The sequence below is a fragment of the Pseudopodoces humilis genome, chromosome 3 (genome assembly GCF_049639895.1).
Source record: "Pseudopodoces humilis isolate 2021_Gansu_Grassland_sample_001 chromosome 3, ASM4963989v1, whole genome shotgun sequence".
Lineage (NCBI taxonomy): Eukaryota > Metazoa > Chordata > Aves > Passeriformes > Paridae > Pseudopodoces > Pseudopodoces humilis.
Window position 1 is genome coordinate 18,265,643 of NC_142202.1, and position 19,764 is coordinate 18,285,406.

The 19,764-nt window shown below is 37.6% G+C and overlaps 1 protein-coding gene across 4 annotated transcripts in view; it reads left to right on the forward strand.

Annotated features, from left to right (window-relative positions):
* Window positions 1-1,463: 1,463 nt before the first annotated feature.
* Window positions 1,464-19,764, forward strand: part of RAB3GAP2 (RAB3 GTPase activating non-catalytic protein subunit 2) — a 42,404-nt gene continuing 24,103 nt past the window's right edge. For 2 of the 4 annotated variants that reach the window (XM_005523317.3, XM_014252943.2), the window contains exons 1-8: window positions 1,464-1,647; window positions 10,383-10,450; window positions 13,684-13,807; window positions 15,347-15,428; window positions 17,407-17,454; window positions 17,556-17,631; window positions 17,777-17,878; window positions 18,944-19,043. In XM_005523317.3, the coding sequence (XP_005523374.1) occupies window positions 1,539-1,647; window positions 10,383-10,450; window positions 13,684-13,807; window positions 15,347-15,428; window positions 17,407-17,454; window positions 17,556-17,631; window positions 17,777-17,878; window positions 18,944-19,043 (709 nt within the window). In that variant the 5' untranslated portion in view covers window positions 1,464-1,538. The remainder of the gene's footprint in view (window positions 1,648-10,382; window positions 10,451-13,683; window positions 13,808-15,346; window positions 15,429-17,406; window positions 17,455-17,555; window positions 17,632-17,776; window positions 17,879-18,943; window positions 19,044-19,764) is intronic. The other 2 variants (XM_005523316.3, XM_088053368.1) reach the window with 2 other exon arrangements.

The following is a 19,764-nucleotide window of genomic DNA, read 5'->3' on the forward strand; positions in this document are numbered from 1 at the left end:
TAATTATTCATTATGACATATTAAATGAAAGATCTTAACCAGCATAAAAGTTAAAACTACTAGTAGTGTATAGTACAGGGTAGTGCACTATATGAAAGCAACTATGTTCAAGCTATCAAAGCGATACAATGCCAGGGTCTCTTCAGAAAGTGTGTTTGTTCCATGCTGAATACCCTCTTGTGGGTATTGCCTCAAAGTTTTTCAGTAAAATTGTGATTCCTTCTTGTGGTCTCTCCAAGTGTTTTGTCACTTGTTGGAAGAGGGTGGAGGAGGAGGTGCAGTTCAGTGGGGTTAACTTTCCTGCTGGGTTTTAAACCAGTACATCATACAACAAAATAGCTGAAGACATTAAAAAGTTGTCAGGGTAAATTAAAGCCAGGTTCCTTGCATATCTTACAAGAGATTTTCTGGAGTTTATAAACTGTTACAGTCTGTGCCTTTAGGACAATCCAACTGGAGCCCTCTTTGGCATGAAACTTCTCTTAGTAGAAACTTGTTTAATCTTAGAAGGTATTTAAAGACCCTGTAGAAGACCTAGACCACAAATCAAACTTACAGAATAACTTGGACTTTCTCTGTTATTTCTTCTTTTAGCTACATAAGACACACATCACAATCTATCTCATAAAAGAGCCATGTGAGAAAACAAGAAACAGAATTCTTATATACACATATATATATATGTGTGTGTGTGTTTGTGTGTACATATAAAGGCTAGTCAAGTAAGATCCATTAAAAAAAATTCATCAAGCCTTATGCACAGGGGAATTTATGCTTCCTTGGGGTCCAGAAAACATCCTTTGGTGCTCTTCCCACACATTCTTCTTTCTGTTTTCCCGAAGAGGAGGTTTTGGAGACCACAGGTCAGCTGTCAGTATTGTACCAATATCGCTCCACAGCAAATATAACTGCTGCTATCACTCAGATTCTTCAGTGTCCAGAGGAGGAATAGAAATGTGTTGACATTACATCTAAATAAACGCTTTGTATTTGCAAGAACAATCGAGACTGAAAGAAACCCTGTTCTCAACTAACTATAAAAGGTGTTTCCTATTCATCAACATAACATGGGGGTTTTGGGCCGTGCCTGTTCATCCTTAGGCCTGGATGATGAAATCCAGCTGAGGGAGCTGGGGTTATTTAGCCTGGAAAAATGGAGGTTCAGGGGTGACCTTATAGCTCTCTACAGCTACCTCAGTGGAGCTTGTGGGAAGGTGGGCGATGGCCTCTTTCCCCAGGCAGCTAACGACAGGACAAGAGCAAATAACCTGAAGCTGCACCAGGGGAGACTTACGTTGGACGTCGGGAGGAATTTCTTCACAGAAAGCGCTATTAAACATTGCGTTCGGGCTGCCCAGGAGGGCGGCGCATTCTGCGCTCTCTCCTCAGCGCCGCCCCTTCGGGCCCCGGCCCCGGCCCGCCCTCCCCTCCGTGGCGCGGGAGGGGCGCATGCGCCGTGCGCGGGGCAGCTCCGGGCCTGAGGGAAGTGCCCGAGCGTTTCCGGGTTGGGTGGCGGCGGCACCACCGGCACCGGGAGTATGTCCTGCGTCCTCGTCCCCTTCGCCCACTTCCAGGACCTGGAATTAGCCCGCGACTTCCTGAGCCCGCACCGCCGCCAGGGCAGCGCCGCGGCCGGCAAGGAGAGCGGTGAGTCCGGCCCCCGGTGCGGGGCTGTCCCTGCGGGCCCTGCGCTCGCTGGGCGCCGCGCTGCCACCCCCCTGCCCGCTGGCGGGTGGCCGTGTCAGCCGTGTGCTCGGGGGCGCTCCTGTGGTGCGGGGTGGGTGTCTGGCCGTAGCTACCGTATCTTCACCTTCCAAGTCACACTTTCCTGGCGTCCAGAAGTTTCAGGTGCCCAGCTGTTCGCAGGTGTCACTCCTTACCTGATAGTGTGGAGGTGAAGTTCTTTGGCCACTGACCCCGCTTGCCCCAAACTTTAAAAGTTTGTAGGTTTCTTGCTGGGAGTGTAGTCGTCTGAAGACGCTCTCATAAAGACATCACGCATGGTGCGTGCAAGGTTATCTAGGAATGCAGAACGTGCTGAAAGTGTACTAAAGGTTTAGCTTGGCAGCTTAAATTAAAAGACAACACATCTTAAAGCAATTACAGTCTGAAGCTGCGGACCAGGTGTCTGCCGTGTGAGGCAGTGCACAGTGCAGGCTGAGCTGCCTGACACAGAAGCTGCGTTCTGAACAGATCCATGCCAGGGTAGAAACCACAGGGAATTGAAGCCCTGTTTCGTGTATTTGTTACTGCATGCTGTGTTAACTGTACACTGCGTGTATGTAGATATAAACCCCCCAGTATATAAAGACTATATCTGGCTGATGATTTTTGGTTTCTGGCAACAATAGGGAAGGAAAGCATTTGAAGAGGTTAATGAGGGTGCTTCTAAAAATCCTCACAGCTGTGGACAGAGCTTTAAGAGAAAACATCATGGTGCTTATTTTAAAAGCTTAAAATGCCCGTGGGGGAATTAGAAGAGGGGAGATCATAGGATGATGTGTGTTTGAAGTGACCTTTAAGTTAATCTAATCTAGTCCAACTCCTCTGCCATGAGCAGGGATGCTTTTCACCAGACCAGACTGCTTAAAGTCCCATCTAGCCTGTCTTTGAACACTTCCAGAGATGGGGCATCCACAGCTTCTCTGAGCAACCTGTTCTAGTGCCTCATCTTCTTTGTTATTAAAAAAAATAATTCTTCCTAATATACAATATAAATCCATTCCCCATTTAAAACCATCGGTCCTTGTCCTGTCACTTCAGATCCTGTTAAAAATATGACACAACGATTGTTAAAAATGTTTAAAAGTACACTATATATTCAGCTAGTTAATTTTGCCACTGAAACTTCTGTGTGCAAAACTTTTGGTAGAAAACAGTTTTCTGCTGCTGCTTGTTCTGTTACTCAAATAGGTTTTGAAAAAGACATAACAAGTTCCACATGGCTTCTCTTTGGCATCTTCTGTATCTAAAGGAGGGATTCTGGAGGGAGATGGCTTCTGTTAGTATCTCTTGAATTCTGAAGATAAAAGTGAAGGATTGGAATGTGTTTGTTTGTGTTTCTAAAACTAGGTGTTGAAAGAAATGAAAATATTTTTTTCTAATTTGATGGTACATGAGAGGCATTTGTGTAAAATAACTTGGATATTTTATTGGAGTGGATTTATCAAATGGCAGCCATAAAGAGAAAATATTTAGTATGTTGTAAAACTACCAAAAATAATAGAAGCAAAGAAGATGCATATTCCAAAATGTGCTGCTGTTCCATTTTACTGAGTGGGCTGTCTTCTGGACTATTTTTATATTTGCTTATTCAGTCATTGGGGCAGAAGCAAGTGTTTGTCAAAATAATGCTCATTTAGATTCATTGAATTTTTTTGGATTTGTGCCTGTAATTTTTTTCTACCACAGCTGTTTTCATGGTTCAGGATAAATAAGTATAAATGTCAGCAAGTGAGAGTTCCCAAAGTGGTTTAGACATAGGATTGTAACTTAGTGATTTTGAAGCAGAAATTCTTGGTGCATTTGTGTTTGACAAAGGAGAAGTGCTGCTATGACTTGTGGAGGTATCTTAAATTAGAAGTAAATTGTGCTTTTTATCAGGGAATGCTTTGCTAAAAAATCTTCTGTTGACAAAATGTACTGTTTTAAAACAGCAGTTTAATAAGGTTGCATCTTTACTTAGATTTTAATCTGTTTTAATATTTTTACTCTGTAAGGGAAAAAAAGGTTTTTTTTACTAATAAGTTCAACAGAGAAGATGTTAATTTACTCTCAAATCAAACTTTAATGCTAAACTTAAACTGTCTTAATTTTTATGCAGACAATTATATAAATAGCAGCAAACACATATCAAAACTCTTAAGTATTTTTTTTTTGTAACATGAGGACAAAAACCTTTAATTTACTTTCTTTTTTTAAAGCTATGCTTCATTTGTCTGAAAACTCTTCCTAGTATTAAAAGATTGTAGTTAAAAATGATGGCTGTCTTAAGGAAATAAATGTTAAATATTTTCATTTAACAAAGCACATTTGAGTTAACTAATTATTTTAGTCATAACTTAACATTTAGTAGAATTTGCAAGCATTTCTGACAGGTTTTGGATAACAAATGCTTTTGGAAAGGTGCCTCTGGCATCTTCAGTGTGTGGGGTTTAGGGTTTTTAGTGGAGGATATAGGCCCTGTCTTTTTTGTTTCCTTGTTATAAAGCAAAGAAGTTTTTAGTGCTGTTTAACTTTGGCCATATTTTAAATCTAACAGAACTAACCAAAATATTTTCTGTGAGTGTATTTGCTGCAATAAAATCTAGATGATTGTAAAAGCATTTTTTTGCAGTAATGTTTTAAATGAAGAGAATTTGCTTGCTTCAGAAAATGTAAGCAGTATACATCTCTAAATCACAATGTGATACTATGACTTTAATCCAGCTTTGAAGTTAGATGTCTTTAATTTGAGTAAAAAAACTGTAACTTGTCACCTTGTATTTAAAATAGTATATTTTGTTTATATAAAAGTTAATTTAGGTTGTCAATTTCAAATTTAACTTGAAAAGGCTTAGCAAAGTGTTGCATGTAATAAAAATACAAGTGTAGGTAAATTAAGAAAAAAGTCTGGATTTTTATTCCAAGTGGACTTGATTTTTTTTTTTTCCCCCCTTTCTTCGTACAGGTAAGCATTTAAACACATTCAACAGTAGAACAAGATAAAGGAAAGCACCATATCAACTACAGCTTCACTTAAGTTTTTCCTGTAGCCCAACAGGTTGTCTTGTTTGTGCAGAGGATGCACTTGTCTGGTAAACTGGGGAGGAAGAGAAAGCTGTCCTCCTCCTCTGAGCCTTGTGTGAAGTCACTTCTGCATGGGCCTGTTTCCTGCTGGCTCAGTCAACACTGGAAGGAAGGGTTCATGTGCTTCGTGCTTGTGTTGTGCAATCATCTGTTAAAATTGCCACTGATGCCATGCTGGAATAATTTAAGATATGTTCATAGACTGCTTGAGCTGACCATTGATCTGCCATGAAGCAAAATATAGCCACTTTTTATTGTCCATATTGGAATAGAATAACAGGTGTTGAGTTGGATCTTGGCTCATGTGCTTTAAGTAAACGAACCTGGTATTACTGAGTGAGCTGGTTAAAGATGCTTCATATGGAGTTGCTATATCTTTATGCTTAGGAAAAAAAAAACCAAAACCTTGAGTGCTTTTTCATATTTTAAGGAGGAAAACTTAAGCATGAGACTTTTAAGAGTCTTTGGGGAAAATGATGCTGCTAATGAGGCACAAATCCTCTGTGGAGCCTGAGCCTAGTGGTGTCTAAGTGGCTCTGAAAACTGCTGTTCTAACTGTGCAAATACTGGGAATAGGAAGTGTTTGCATCACATTTAATTTGACATCTTGCTGTGTTGAAGAGGTTGTGGGCTGCTGTTGGCTGGATCAGAAAACAGCTGTAACAGTTAACTGTCTTATAAAGCTGTCTAAAATAAAGACATGCGTATGAAGTAAAAAAATCCATCTTATTTGCAATATGTGATAAAGCTTTGCAAGCATGACAGAATTTTAGCATTCAGAAATTAATGGATGTTTACCTGAGCAGAAAGTAGAGCAAGATAGATAAAATTTCCTACAATCTTTTTAAATTGAAGAGTTTAACTGCAATTTATTTAGAGCAAGGTGTGTTTCTGTTCTTCTAGTACACTCAAAACAGAGCTTGAACTGTGTTTTAAAACATTTTATAGGTTTGATAACAGCAATTCAGTGGTATAGCCAGGTAGGACTGCTGCTAGATAAACTGGGGGGGTGTTAAGGTGAAACAAAAAAATAAGTACTTTCTTGATGTGCAGATATTTTTAGTTCCCAGGTGTGTTCATCTCCCGTTACCTAAATGAAATTAATAAGGAAAAAAGCCAACAAACCCAAACTTGACCTTCAGAGTTCCCAAACAATGATATCTCCAGTTATTATAGTGAGTTTGTTCTTATTCAGGGGAAGAAAACAATTGATCCCCTGACCTGAGGACTTCCTCAGAGTTATGAGGTGTCACTTTGCTGCTTCTTTTTGCAGTAGAAGTGATAGCTTAAGCTTGTCAGAGAAACTAATTTCCAAAATCCTGCCCTGTTACATTAACAGCAGCCTGAAAAGTTCTCTTCATCTTATTTCCTCTAAACAACATCTTTGGACTTGTACACTTTGCTTTATCTGGATCAGCTGATTTAGTTCAGAAATACAGAGGGCCAGGCTTTTTATTTCAGAGTGGTCAACAAGATTACAAAGAAAAAAATACATTACAAAATGAAATTCTAGATTGCATTTAGCATTAGTGTTGTTAACTGCTTCTGTATCAATCTTATTGGATCAGTTATATTCTTATTGAATACTCTTCTGACAATATCTTTTTCATTGCCTCTTTAATCAGATCCTCTCTTTCCAGATTGTAGTATTTATGTTTAGTATCCCTTCCTTTCAGTTTTCCTGTAAAGTGTCATTAAAATACGTGCTCTGCCTGAATTGGGTTACATCTGTAGCAGTTAATACATTTCAGATATGGGGAAGAGTAAATGACATGCTCTCAGCTTACATGACAGAATGCTGTCAGAGTACTTTATCCAAATTATCTTCTCACCTGAGCTTTGTTGCTGCTTCAACACCTCCTTTGAAAGAATGAAAGCCTTCATTCTTTCTTGCTCTAACTTATGGCATTGCTTGCATCTGAGAAAAATTATGGAATACTATGTTTTGTATGTGATTGTTTCATTTGTTTCCTATGGCCTTTGATTTTTTTTTTTTCCTCTGGTATTTCAAATTTTGGTTTTTGGGTTAAGTTATAACTGTAGGCCATGGAACTTTGCACTATTAATTTAAAAAAATCTATGTAGTACCTGGATCATTTTAAATTTAGTTATCTTTTACTTTATCAAAAGCAATTGTGACCTCCTTAAGGGAGAAAAAATGCTCAAGTGGTTATTTTTGTGATTAGGAGACTAACTTGGTTGTGCTTTTGGGTTTTTTTCCCCCCACTTAAGGATGCCTGAAGTGAGAAGAGAGAGCAAATATAAAACTAGCCTTAAGAGAGGCTTCCTAGTAGTGTTGGCAAAATAGCCTTATATATTTGTCAGTCCTCATGTTGGAGGAGCTTTGGGAATAAATGCCCTATGATTCCTGAACAGCAAGAAGATTCTAAGCTATTTCTAAAATTCCTTGGCCTGGAGAGATTATTTCTTTCATAAATTTGCAGTCCAGTGGTATCAGAATTGCAGTAAACATGCATAGAAGAAAATCTACAACTCTCACACTTAAGCAATTGTTTTGTGCACTATTATCTAGTAATGTTTTATATTCATAAAACATGGATGGGACTTCATTGCATGTGTCTAAGCTCATCCTTCAATAACCTCCTGCATTTGAAGATTTGGAATGTAAATGTGAGGGCAGGAAGGAAAGGCTTCAGCGGCCTGCCCCAGGTCATAGTGCTGCTCTGGAAGGAAGGGCACTGACAATTCTCTGTGCTCAGATGTCTATTCTATACTATGAGAAGTGAGTAAAAATATCTTTCATATTGAATTTGACTTGCTAAATGCTGGTTAGACCTCAGTGGTCTAAATCTGTTGCTATTTTTTCTCTCTTCTCTGCTCTTGTCTTTTAAACTAAACATGTTTAGAGGTAGAAATTGTTCTTGTGGGTGTTTTGTTTAATGATAACTGTGCTTAAATTAATTTTCTTATGCATTAACACCAGTGTTGCACAAGTGCAGCATTTAAACCAGCTCTAAAATTTCAAATGTGCTGGTGCTATATGCTTCAAATTAAAGTATTAAGTGGTTCATGTAAATCCAGTTGATGAACTTTTATTTTTGCAATCTCCGTAGTTAAGCAAAATCTGGAATATTGCTGCTGTTTTATCCAAGTAAGGAGAACTGTTTGAATGGAAACAGAGGTTTGTGCAGGAAAGTTTGATTAATCTTTTTAAATTTTGTTTTCCTTAAGAGGGACTGGAAAAAATGATCGTGTTACAGCTGTTTAGGCTTGCTTAGGTATTAGTTACTAGTGAATTTGTTACATTCCACAGTTGCTGGTTCTGATCTGTGATGTTGCTAAAGGAAATGGTGGGGGATTTCTTAAAATCTTCATCATAACAGAACTTGGACCCTGTGGACTTGGACTCTCACTTAACCAACCTTATCAAGTTATGGTGGGTGGGAAAAGCTGTGCAAGCTGGCAGCCTCCATGGAATACTTTATAATTCTTTTGCACAGGTGAATAACTGGTGCTTTGAGTTACTTTGAGAGTGTGTCCTCTGTACGTTGTTCCAGGTGTTGTTGTCTGTTGTTTAATGCCTTGTTTCACTATTCATTGCATAGGTGAAATGTCTAAATTATAAGAATGATGTGAATAAGAAAACAATTGATTTTAATTTCATTTTTTCTTAAAAAAAGAAACAATGTGTGAAAGAAAGGCAAGATGGATGCAGGCCTTGATAAATGCATATGATGGCACATCCTGGGATGATCTATCCAGTGTGGAGGATGGATATGAAAGGAGTAGGCATGTAAATGCTTGTCAGCTGGAGAAGGTGCTGGCTTTGCAGAGCAGGCCACAGTTCTAAAGGATCTCTGCAGTTTCGTCAGTGGAATGGTGACTCATCATTACATCATTTTCCCATCTTTTTTCATTTATCTAGTATCATCCCAGCTTGATGACAGCTACCATGAAATTGTGGCTATTCACAGAGGCAGCAAGAATCCTCACAGCTGCAGTTCTATGCTGTGGGCGTTCAGTCTCAGAATTGAAGTGGCTGAGGTTTCTTAGGAAGGTTGATCTGTTCTGTGCTGCAGAGAAGGCATTGGCCCCAACTGTGTTTCTTAGGTATGGTTCTGTTTCTCTCTGGACCTTGGCACATGGACAGATTTCATTCCTCCATGAATTTTATAGGAAGGAGATTTTTTTTTTTTATCTTTTGAGATAATAAAATGCAAACAAAAGTAGATTTTTATTAGTTATCTTAATCTAGACAATAAACATTGTTTTCTTCTTGTGGTTACTCTATTCAACAGTATGTGCCATAATTTTCCTTTACGTTTGTACACTGCAAAATTTTTGACCTCAAATACAAGATGAGACTGTGACCCATGGAAGCTTGTTGTTTATATAGTGTTGTCCAAAATAACTGTGCAGTTATGTCTGCATTGATGACGATGCAGTAAAACTGTTTGACTAGCCCATTTTGCAGATGACACAGACCTTTGCATTTTACAGAGGTAAAATGGAGTGAGCATTTTGTCTTCTACATTCTCCTAAAATACCTTCTCAACAGCATTGGGAAAAAAAATATGTTTTAAATGAAAATATTTTTTTTAAGGTTTTTGTCTTCATTAGCCATACAGAAGGTTTAAAATGTAACTAAACAGAGAGATTACAGATTTCTGTTGTATTGTTCAGCCTTTCCTTACTTGGTGGTAACAGAACTACAAGTTTTTAGACCAAATAAAATTGCTCTTGGTACAAAACCTTCTTGTATGTGCTGTTTGGCATAATCTTGCTTGCTTGAAACTACATTTAAACTCATTTGAGGTATTATGTTTTAACTTCTTCTGAAGGTCAAATTTGCCATGACAGCAGTTAATGGAAAATCTTGAAAGAAATCCTTGGAAAACTCTTTGAGGTCTTACTGATGTTACTGCTTCAGATTTCACTCTAGTACATGCTTGGATGGAAGTCAGTCCTTGGCTTTTCTACTGAATTACAACAATGTTTATTGATTTATCGAGGGTCCCAGTTGGTGGTAGTGTCGTACATCTGCTAGTACTAAACACCTGTGGCTTTTCAATTTATATATCAAGTTCTGTATTTTTAGGTGAAAAAAGAACTTCCACATTCACTCTTACAAGTAAAGAAGTAGGTCTGTTTCTACAAATCTAATCTGTTTCTCAGGTGTTTGAGGTATTTTGTGAGCTTGTGGTTACTCTGAGGTTTCTGAATGACATAATTGAAACTGATCAGTGTCTCATTAATTTTCCTCTCTGTTGCCTTGAAAAGATGTGAATGACCAAGGTTCTTGTGCTCATTTTCTCCTCAGAGGCCAAACTGTCAGCTTCTGCTTTGCTGGTGGGATCTGCATTATTCTGGGCTCAGATGCTTTGTGATCACAGATTAATTTCCATGTACTATTTTTGCCTTTTGTATGTCTGGTACATCTTCTCTTAATACTTTCCCATAGTGTTGGAAATGGAAGTAAATAAAATACAGAAAAATAAGACACTTCAGGGTTCTTTCAGTAGAATTCTTGTAGTATCTGTCATAAAAAAGTTGTAATGCATTAGTGGGGAAAGAAAAATGATAATTTTGTTGCCTATGCTGTATTCCTGTGACAAGTCTTATTTCACTTAAAGCAGGCAAATCAACAAGCTGGGAAGATGGTGGCTGGGGAGCCTGGGATGATGCTGAATTACAAGGACCTGTAAGTTCATATGTGTGTGTGTATGTGTATATATATATATCTATATCTATATATATATACATGTATATTGCTAACTTCCCTATTGTAGAAGACTTTTCCACTAGTTTATGTGTGTGGTGTTTTGGTTTTTTCCTCCTATATAACTGTCACCTGGGCAAGAAAGGTCTTGACCTGTGTTTTAAATGTGATTGCTTGTTTGTCCCTTGCTCCTGTAGTTTTTTTCTAAATATAACTTGGATGTTACCTATTGTGATAATTGCTCATATTCTTATGTTCTGTAGGGCTTTTCTCACCAAAGTATACACACATCTTCCTGTGCTGCTGCACCTAGGGGCATCCTTTTTGTCCTGTAGCTAGTCAGGAACAGTAGGGCGTGGCAGTGAAGTTATAATTATCATAAATGAATATAAATCAAAAAATCCTAAGTCACAAATTACTGGCATAGACATCTTCCTAAGGGTCACTAGAGCTCCTTTTATGTTGTCATGTGTAGATGGTGTTACAGGAGGGTTTAAACTACCTGCATGGGATGGAACAGCACCATTGCCCTTTAAAGGAGGAAAAACATTCCTCTGCACAACTCGTTCAGCTGCAAGTAGCAGGGCTGGTCTGTTAATTGTTTGTAAGGCTGAGCCTTCCAGCTGCCAGCTGACTTGATGAGATGTCAACGAGGCTGCTTGTAGAAATCCTTTGCACCTGAATGCATCACTCAACAGAATCAGCTCTGAGGAATCCAGACCCTCACCTTACCAACAAACCCCTTATCTGCTGTCTTTTTCTCAGTGTGTAGGAAGGATGCCCAAGTTATTGGACAGTATCTTTGTGACAATTCTGCAGAGAAACAGATTTTTCAGCTGAGGTGACAGACAAATTGAAATGAACATGGTGTCTCCCAGGGATGAATCACTGACACTGTCAGGGATGACAGGGTATAAAACCTTTTAAATAGGATGGGTACTCAGCTCCACTATAATTATCATGAAATGAGTGTGTTTCTCAGGCCACATCTTCATTAGATGTGCTGTAATGTTTATAACTTCCTGAATGAATGGAACAAATATTTGCTTTTCTACTTTTGTTGTAATTTGATAGAACCAGCAGGGATTTCTAAATTGAAATAGTTTAATTTTTCACTCTTTTCTTTAAAATGTCACGCTTTTCTGTGGTTTACCAGGTGGTTTACATCCTTCTTGCATCCTCTACTTGCATGTTTTCCTCTAAAGTTCCTAGTGATTCCAGGCCAGACTTCAGAAACGGTTTGCTGTCATACTCAGCAAAGAGGTTGTTCTGTGTAGGAGCATATAAATACAGGAGTCTGTGTGTCTGAAGGCACAGCAAAATGAGTGCGTCAGTCTATCACAGAAGTGAGAATTATTAGCAAAATATAACAATCAATTCCCTTGTTAAAGCTTTTAACTCTTTATTTGCATTATAGTGAAAAATTCATTGTTTCTTGGAATTACTTGTGCCCTGGACAAATATCTATTTCATGGAACATAGCAATTTCTGAGAAGGCATTGAAAACAAATAAAAAGTTCAGTTTTTTTATAAGGTATCCTTTTATGGATCTGATTAGTTGTTTTGTAGGGATGATACCTTTTTTTAAATACAGATTTTAATAATTCTGTCTTTTACCCTTAAGTTTGTTGTGGCAAGTTCAGTGCTTTTCCTGTTTTAACCCTTAGCTCATTTTTGTAGCTAATATGAGATGGTCATGTTTTATATCTTTGTAGTTCAAGTTCTTTGTTCATGCTTACAGGTAATTTTAAATTTTCTGTCTGAAATACTGTTGTAATTCCTTTTAATCTTCCGATAAGCCTTTAATTTCAGTTTCTTTTTCCTCAGTCTGAAAATCATGATACTAAAAATTAGTACAGGGCTTTTCTTTGGGTTTTGCTTAAGTGTTTTTGCATGACACATTTATCTCTGTCATGAGGAATTAAAATTGTCATGAATATCTCATAACTTCATTGTCTTGTGAAGTCTTGAAAAGTGCCAGTAAATAGGGGAAAATTGTTGCTAAACAATTTGGCATCCATCAACAGACAAAATTCACATGAAAATAGGTTCTCTTACACAAATTAGGAGATTGTGTGGACAACAGTAGTTAATAATGTTTGTATTGTGCTAATGTAGACTTTATCATGGGTACACTGTGTATTTCTGTGTGCGCAGTGACCATTTTTACGGTACAAGCTTATGCAAGGAAATAAATACAATGAATAGTTGATGAAGAGCATGATATGCAAATTCTTCCTTCAATTTAGCTGGGAGTAAATGGGCAGATTTTCAAGCGGATGCAACTTTACTGTAACAGAATAAATAGAATGAATCAGAAAATGATCACACTGAAGTTGTTGGATTTTTTTATTTGTGCATAGCTGCTTTGAGATGTTAGAGGATGGAGTAATATTTTTGAGTGCTAAAAGGAGGTAGGGTTGGATATGGAAGTGGAAATAGTCTGTGGACTAGGGAAAGTGTGTTGCTGTGACTGGATAAGAGTATGGGTCTAACTAACCAGGAATATCAACTCTGAGACTTTGCAGCAGTTCATTCCAAGTCTGTTACTTCCCTGACTTTGAAATATGATTAGCAGGAACTACTTTGTGTGTGCCACAATAAAATATTTGGCTTGTTCCCCAAGGAAAAAAAGATGTAATTTTCTGACTCTTAATACATGAGGATGGTATCAAAGTTTTTACTTGCCCATCTTTATACCCTTAAAACTTGGCACCACTTGGTTTGGAATTGTTTCATTGTGAAGTTACTTTGTGGAAAGGCACCTGATACTTGTTGCCAAGTGAATACCAACTTAGTTACTTTCTTCATATGTGCAGTTACTTGCTTAACGTTGGTCAGCGTATGAGCTTGGATAAATTCTTCATTTTGAGTATGGATTGTAATGAGAATAACTAAAGAGATTCTCTCCACTCTCTAATCAATGATTTTAAAACTTTAAATCTCATTCTCCTAGTGTCTCTTTAAATGTAGATGATTTTGAGTAGAGCTAGTGATGAGTACCTCTTTGTTTTCTGTTTGTAAACACACAATTAGTGCAAGGCTGATGCATTTCTCAGGGCTTTTCATGCAAGTTGGAGCTGAAGTGATGTGGTCAGTAATAAAAAGTCCATTTAGCCCTGCTATGGAGGGCAAGCCAGATTGTTCTCATCAGTCTTGCAAGTTCTGCTGTGTCTAAAAAATGTTGCATACATTGACTAAAGCTTTACCTGTAGGAAGAAGAGGAATCTAATTCCAAGAACCAGCGGAATTACTGGCTTCAGGACTGTGTGTTATCCTTGTCACCAACCAATGACCTGATGGTAATAGCTAATGAACAGAAAGCAGTCTTTTTAGTGCGTAAGTATACATTCCACTGAGTGTTTGTGCCAGGACATTTTATAGTAACTAAAACAAGATTTGTTTGCCCCACTCCCTTCTGTTTTTCCCCCAAGTCATACCTTCAAGAATTTTGAAGTGTTTTATAGCACATATCATGTGTTTTCTAGGTGCTGCTTGTCAAGTAAATTGCTTTGCCTTTACTTCTCAACTGTGTTTTGACCTGTGGTCATAAAATGCGTATGTGTTACAACTACTGTGTTTTAATATGCTCAGAGATATTGGCATTATTTTTTCTCAGTAAGAAAATTTAAAGTTTTGAATTGGTTTTAGCCATTAAGAAATGCTTGAACTTAGTTTTCTTTTCCCTTAAAAAATTACCTGAGCCAGTATCACTCTGGGAAAGGAGTATTAATGTGAATTTTTCTTGAAATTCCCCCTTTGATAAAAAATTCTTGAATAATGGGTGAATACCATCTTGAATAATGAGTGCCTTTGTATTTTACTCCAAAGTAGGGCTCTGGGAGCTTTTAAAGCTATCACTAGTAATATATGAGCACTGATCAGCCAACTGCTGTTTATAGATGTGCTTTTGTTTGGGGTTCTGGTCTTTTGATGGCTGCAGTGGGTGACGTGAGGAAGATGAAGGGAAGCATCCTGATAAGGGGACTATTATGGCATTTTAAAAATCAGAGTGTTGAAACTCAGATATGTGTAATTGGGCAGATTGTATTGAGTTGTTGTTCTGCTTTGTCATTCCTGCAAGGCTGTGTATTCCAAACTTGAAGTAGACCAGTTGGTAATTTGTCATCAAAACTGGAAAAACAGCAGTACTCCTCATAAAGTTCTTATTGGATCAAGCATCAAGAAGTGATTTAAATCACTTGCTGGAGAGCTGCCTCTGATGAACTGCACAGTGACAGCTGTCCCACACTGGGCAGAAGTGTCCCTGTGCCTCAGGTTTTAGGTGTCAGACAAATGGCACACAGCACTAACTTAGTTTGGGTTATCCATTGACACCTGGGAGGTGATTGAACAATTAAGTGCCAGCTGTAACAGCACCCTGTGAATAGCAAAGTATGGCGTCTTCTAACCTTGAATTCTGATGCACTGATTAAAGATTGTCAGATTAGTGTGGAGTACTCACGTGCTTCTTGGCAGTTAAAATTAAAATTTTCTGTTCATTATAGCTCATGTTCAGTAGTATTCCCAGAAGTTTTTCCTTGGTTAATAATTCTTTCCTAAGGATCCCTGTTTTCTGAATTGAGCCTTTTAAAATTTGATGGATTAATGTATAAATATTTTTAAACAAAACTAGTTACTTTAAAATTTTAGTTTTAAAATCTGTTTCCATGTAAATTTCTAAGAAAACATGTGAGTCCTTTAGAAAAGTCACTAAGAATATATTTTTATTTTAATGATCTTCAAAGTTTGTAATTGGCACTTAATCTAAGTGTGGCAGGATGTATTGTACCAAAGAGGAAAATCAGAAATAGAGCTACATTTGTGAGATGCAAAACATTGGAGTTTTATAGATTGTGTCTTTATTCTTCATGGCAGCTAAATGGAAGCACAGTGACAAGGGAAAGGAGGAAATGCAATATGCTGTCGGCTGGAGCGGCTCTCTGAATGTTGAAGAGGGGTAGGTGTTGAAATGCAGCTGTGATTTAGATGTTATTTTCATGTTTAGCAATTAATAACCTGCTTTTTACTTGTGCTCATATTCCTTTCTTCTGAGTGCATTTGTGGTTTTATGTATATTAGTGTTGGATACAAATAGATTAACATGGGTGATGAGAAACAGTATCTGCAAATCTCACTCCTGTGTATTGTGTGCTATCACAGAACAAGTTCTTACAAATGAAAGAAGTGGTTCTCTGCAAGTCAGTGTATTTGTGTGTAATTTAGACATGCTTTTTATAAGATCTTGTTCTAGAAGGGGAAAAAAAAGTATTCTTTTGAGAACTTTTGTAGTAAAGATGAAACTTTCTTAGGGAATGTTGCAATTGAAAATGTATGAAGCTGTTCTAGATATACTTCATTTTCAAAATCTCATTCAAACAAGCATAAAGTTGTCTCTGATCAAAATATGGTTTTGGGCTCTGAGTCACTTGGGGACTTGGAAAATTTGCTTTGGTCATACATTTGGTATTTATACAATATTTTTGCTTCATCTGTCTTCAAATAACCAGACAGATGCTTTTTTTGTATCTCCCATATGGAATAAGATATTGCACTTTGCTGTTACATTTGCAGCCTTAAGTTGCTGTCTGCCTTTGAATATGCTCCCTATTGCCTTCAGCCTTCTGTTTGCTGCAGGAGGTGTTGACTTCATCAGCTTTTCTGTAAAAATCATAATCCTTTTATAAAACTACTGTCGCTGTGCATTTGATACTACCCTGATATCTTTTGTTAAAAAAAAGAAAAGAGAGAAATGCTGTTTGAGGTTTTCTTACTTTCAAAACTGGAAAGTTTCTTACTACTGTTACAGCCCTGAAGGATGCTATCCTATGAAACAGGTAGCTCTGTTTAGATAGGGGCAGATTAGATTCAGATTAGAATATATTAGATTGAATATATTCAATACATTTTGATGTATTTTGGTTTTTTATTCTGTGGAGGTATTAATATGTAAATTACTGTCAGATTATCAAAAGATTTGAGTGGTTTTGGTTGTTTTTGTTTTTTTTTTTACTTTTTTTCTTTCCCCAAAGTTGCCTTCAACTGAAAATGTTCTGTGGTGGCTAAGCTTTGCTATTGGAAGATGAGATGTGACTTAGATATTTAATGTTTCTTTGAGGATGTAATGAAATTGCAACTCCTCTCAACCTTGCATGTAGAAAGCTTTCCTTCACTAATTGTCTACCTTGCTTATTTAGTCACTCTTTGGGAAATGGAAGTGACCTGAAATGTAAATAATAAACAGTACTGCTGGCATTTATGCTTTAAGTGCTGTTTGCCATGTCATCTTGAATTCTATGCTATCTCATGAAACCTTTGTACTGCTTCTGTTTCCCCAGACAGTGTAAAACTTTGTATCATGGTAACAGTTAAATAACTTCTGATTTGAGATATTGAGGCCTGCTCATCTGCTTGCCCTCTGCATGCTTTGCCTGTCATTGAGCATGCTCAGTTATTGCATTATCTGGGAAGACCATATTGCTCTCAAATTATGAGGTGCTGAAAGGCAGTGGATGTAAAATCTACCTAATCGCATATTTCAAAAAATTATTTTGATATGTATGGTTCAGTTGGCTCCTTAAAAAAAAAAAAAAGGGTTGTTCATGGCATATCATTATAGATGGGAAGAAAATAATTTACCTGTAGGTACCTGAAATTTAACTTGAATCTGCTGAACAGTACTGACAGAATAATCAGTCTGTGATTTATGAAAGACAGCATTAACAAGTACAAAAGGTCTGTTTGGGCATTCTTGAACTTGTAATTGAAAATGTCTTTTAAATGAAGAGACTTTTTTTGATTCTTACTGTGAATTTGATATCTGGTGTGCTGCATTAATAAATTATTAAAACTTTCAAAATTCTGACATGGCAAGATCTCTTGCATGCAGTAAAATTTCACAACTAGAGAAAACCACTAATTTTGTGTTTCGTTTCTAGTGAATGTGTGAGTAGCGTATTGTGTATTCCACTGGCAAGTCAGAAGAGGTAAGGATGTGTATGCATCACTGATGTCCTTACATGACACTTTTCTGTGTCCCTAGCTTAGAATGGGAGTTGTTTTTAACGCGTGTCTCTTTGTGAAACAGGAGCTCCACAGGCCGCCCTGACTGGACGTGCATCGTGGTTGGCTTCACCTCTGGCTACGTTCGGTTTTACACTGAGGTGCGTCTCTCAGCAGGGCAGGGCAAGGGAGCTCTTGGCATAAACATCTGGGTGTTTTAAACTTCCATTCCCTGCAGATTGTGCTTTTTGTCTTCCCTAAGAAAACGAACAGAAATGTTCATGCTTCTTATCCTTTCTCTTCTAGAGTGGAGTACTGCTTCTTGCACAGCTTTTGAATGAAGATCCTGTCCTACAGCTAAAGTGCAGAACCTATGAAATTCCCAGGCATCCTGGTGTCACAGAACAGGTTTTGTCAGATTATTTCAAAAGCGAAGTGCCAGTGTTATGGGGTATGGAAGGGAGTCTTCTCTGTGAATCCTCTGTGTCCTTTACCAATTTTTGATTGGATGGACGATTCCTTAGAACAAGAGACCCTTGATTTCTTGTTCTAGATCTGTTCATGCCTGTATAGTTTGAGGATTCAGAATGTCTTTTGGAGTTTTAGCTCTATAGATTTGTTCTGTTTTTCTTTTTGCAAAGGAATAGTTCATTCATTTTTTGTTTATTCATTTGCGTGCAAAGAACATGATAATGCATTGATGAAGGGAGAAAATGTAACTTGACAGGTGCCAAGAGCTATTCATACTCATTCATAAGAACTTACCTTAATTATTTCACAGAGAAAATAGCTGGAAGTTAAAAGAATATTTATGGGGCTAGGAACCTACATGTCATTATGAGTATTTACTGCAGAGGAGACTGCAGAACTGTTTAGGAGAGAAGGCAGCTTTCCTTGCTTTTGGCCGAGTTGGCAAGCTTTATATGAAAAATGAACAAAATCACAGAAATTTTCAAGTTTTCTGTGTAGAAATACTCATGTGATTTAGTATGACATTTTTGGAATCAGTTTTGAAATACAGAAGCATGAAGGAATTTGAGTCTTGAGTTTGTATCGCCAGATTAGCATTTATGTGCCCAAGTGGTAATTCAGGCAGGCATTAATCCAGTTTCAGAATTTGACTTCCTAAAACCGTGATATTTACATTCTAGATGAACCTGTTTTTCCGTCACATTCAAAAGCTTCTGCAACTTATGTATTTTTTTCATAAGCCTTAAGATATATTAAGCAAACAAAGAAGTTATTAAAAAAAGATAAAAATATAAAACCATGTGGCTAAAATAATTTTTGGGACAGTTTAATACTGAATTTCTGTAGTTTTGCCTTAGTCTGTTGCCTGTGCTTGTTCGATATTAACTCTCTGGATATAATCCTCATCTTTGTGTAGTTAATAGTATAAAAAGCCAGAAAATAAGCTGTTCTAACAGTAGCAGTGATCTGGTTTTTGTCTCCTCCTTCTTATTTTTTCCCCAGAATGAGGAACTAAGTATTTTGTACCCAGCAGCAATTGTAACAATTGATGGCTTCAGCCTCTTCCAGTCCCTTCGTGCATGTCGCAATCAGGTAGCAAGAGGTACGTGTAAGGGGAAATGTTTATTTTTTCAATCTGTTAATAATTCTTTACTATTTAGGAAATTTACTTAGATTAAATATAAAATCAAGGTGGAATTTAGATCTTCCTTGCTTGTTCATTGATATATTGACACCTACAGCATTCAGGGATGTTTCTTCCTTTACAGAAAATGTTCTAAGAGCCCAAGTTGTCTGAGGAGTATTGACTGTCTTCTACATGCTCCCCATAATACTGTACACTGATTTTGCCTGGGATAGAGTTAGTTTTTTTTCTAGTAGCTGGTATGGGGCTGTTTTGGGTTTGTGATGAAAACAACACTGATAGCATGCTAATGTTTTAGCTGTTGTGGAACAGTGTTTGCTCAGAGTTAAGGCTTTTTTTTGTTTTTCACACTGCTGTGACAGCAAGCAGGCTGGGGGTTCCCAGAAATAGGGCAGGACACAGCTGGGACAGCTGACTCCAGCTGACCAAAGAGATGTCCTGTGCCATATCATGATATTCCTGGAAATAAAAGCTGGGAAGAGGAAAGGAGGAAGGAGGAATCTTCAGAGTTGTAGCATTTGACTTCCCAAGTAGCTGTTACAAGTGATAGAGCCCTGCATTCCTGGAAGTAGCTAAATACCTGCTCACTGATGTGAAGTAGTGAAGAAAATACATTATTTTTCTTTGTTTGCATGCTGTCTTTATCTCAGCCCACAAGTGTTCCCACTTTTACTCTTCT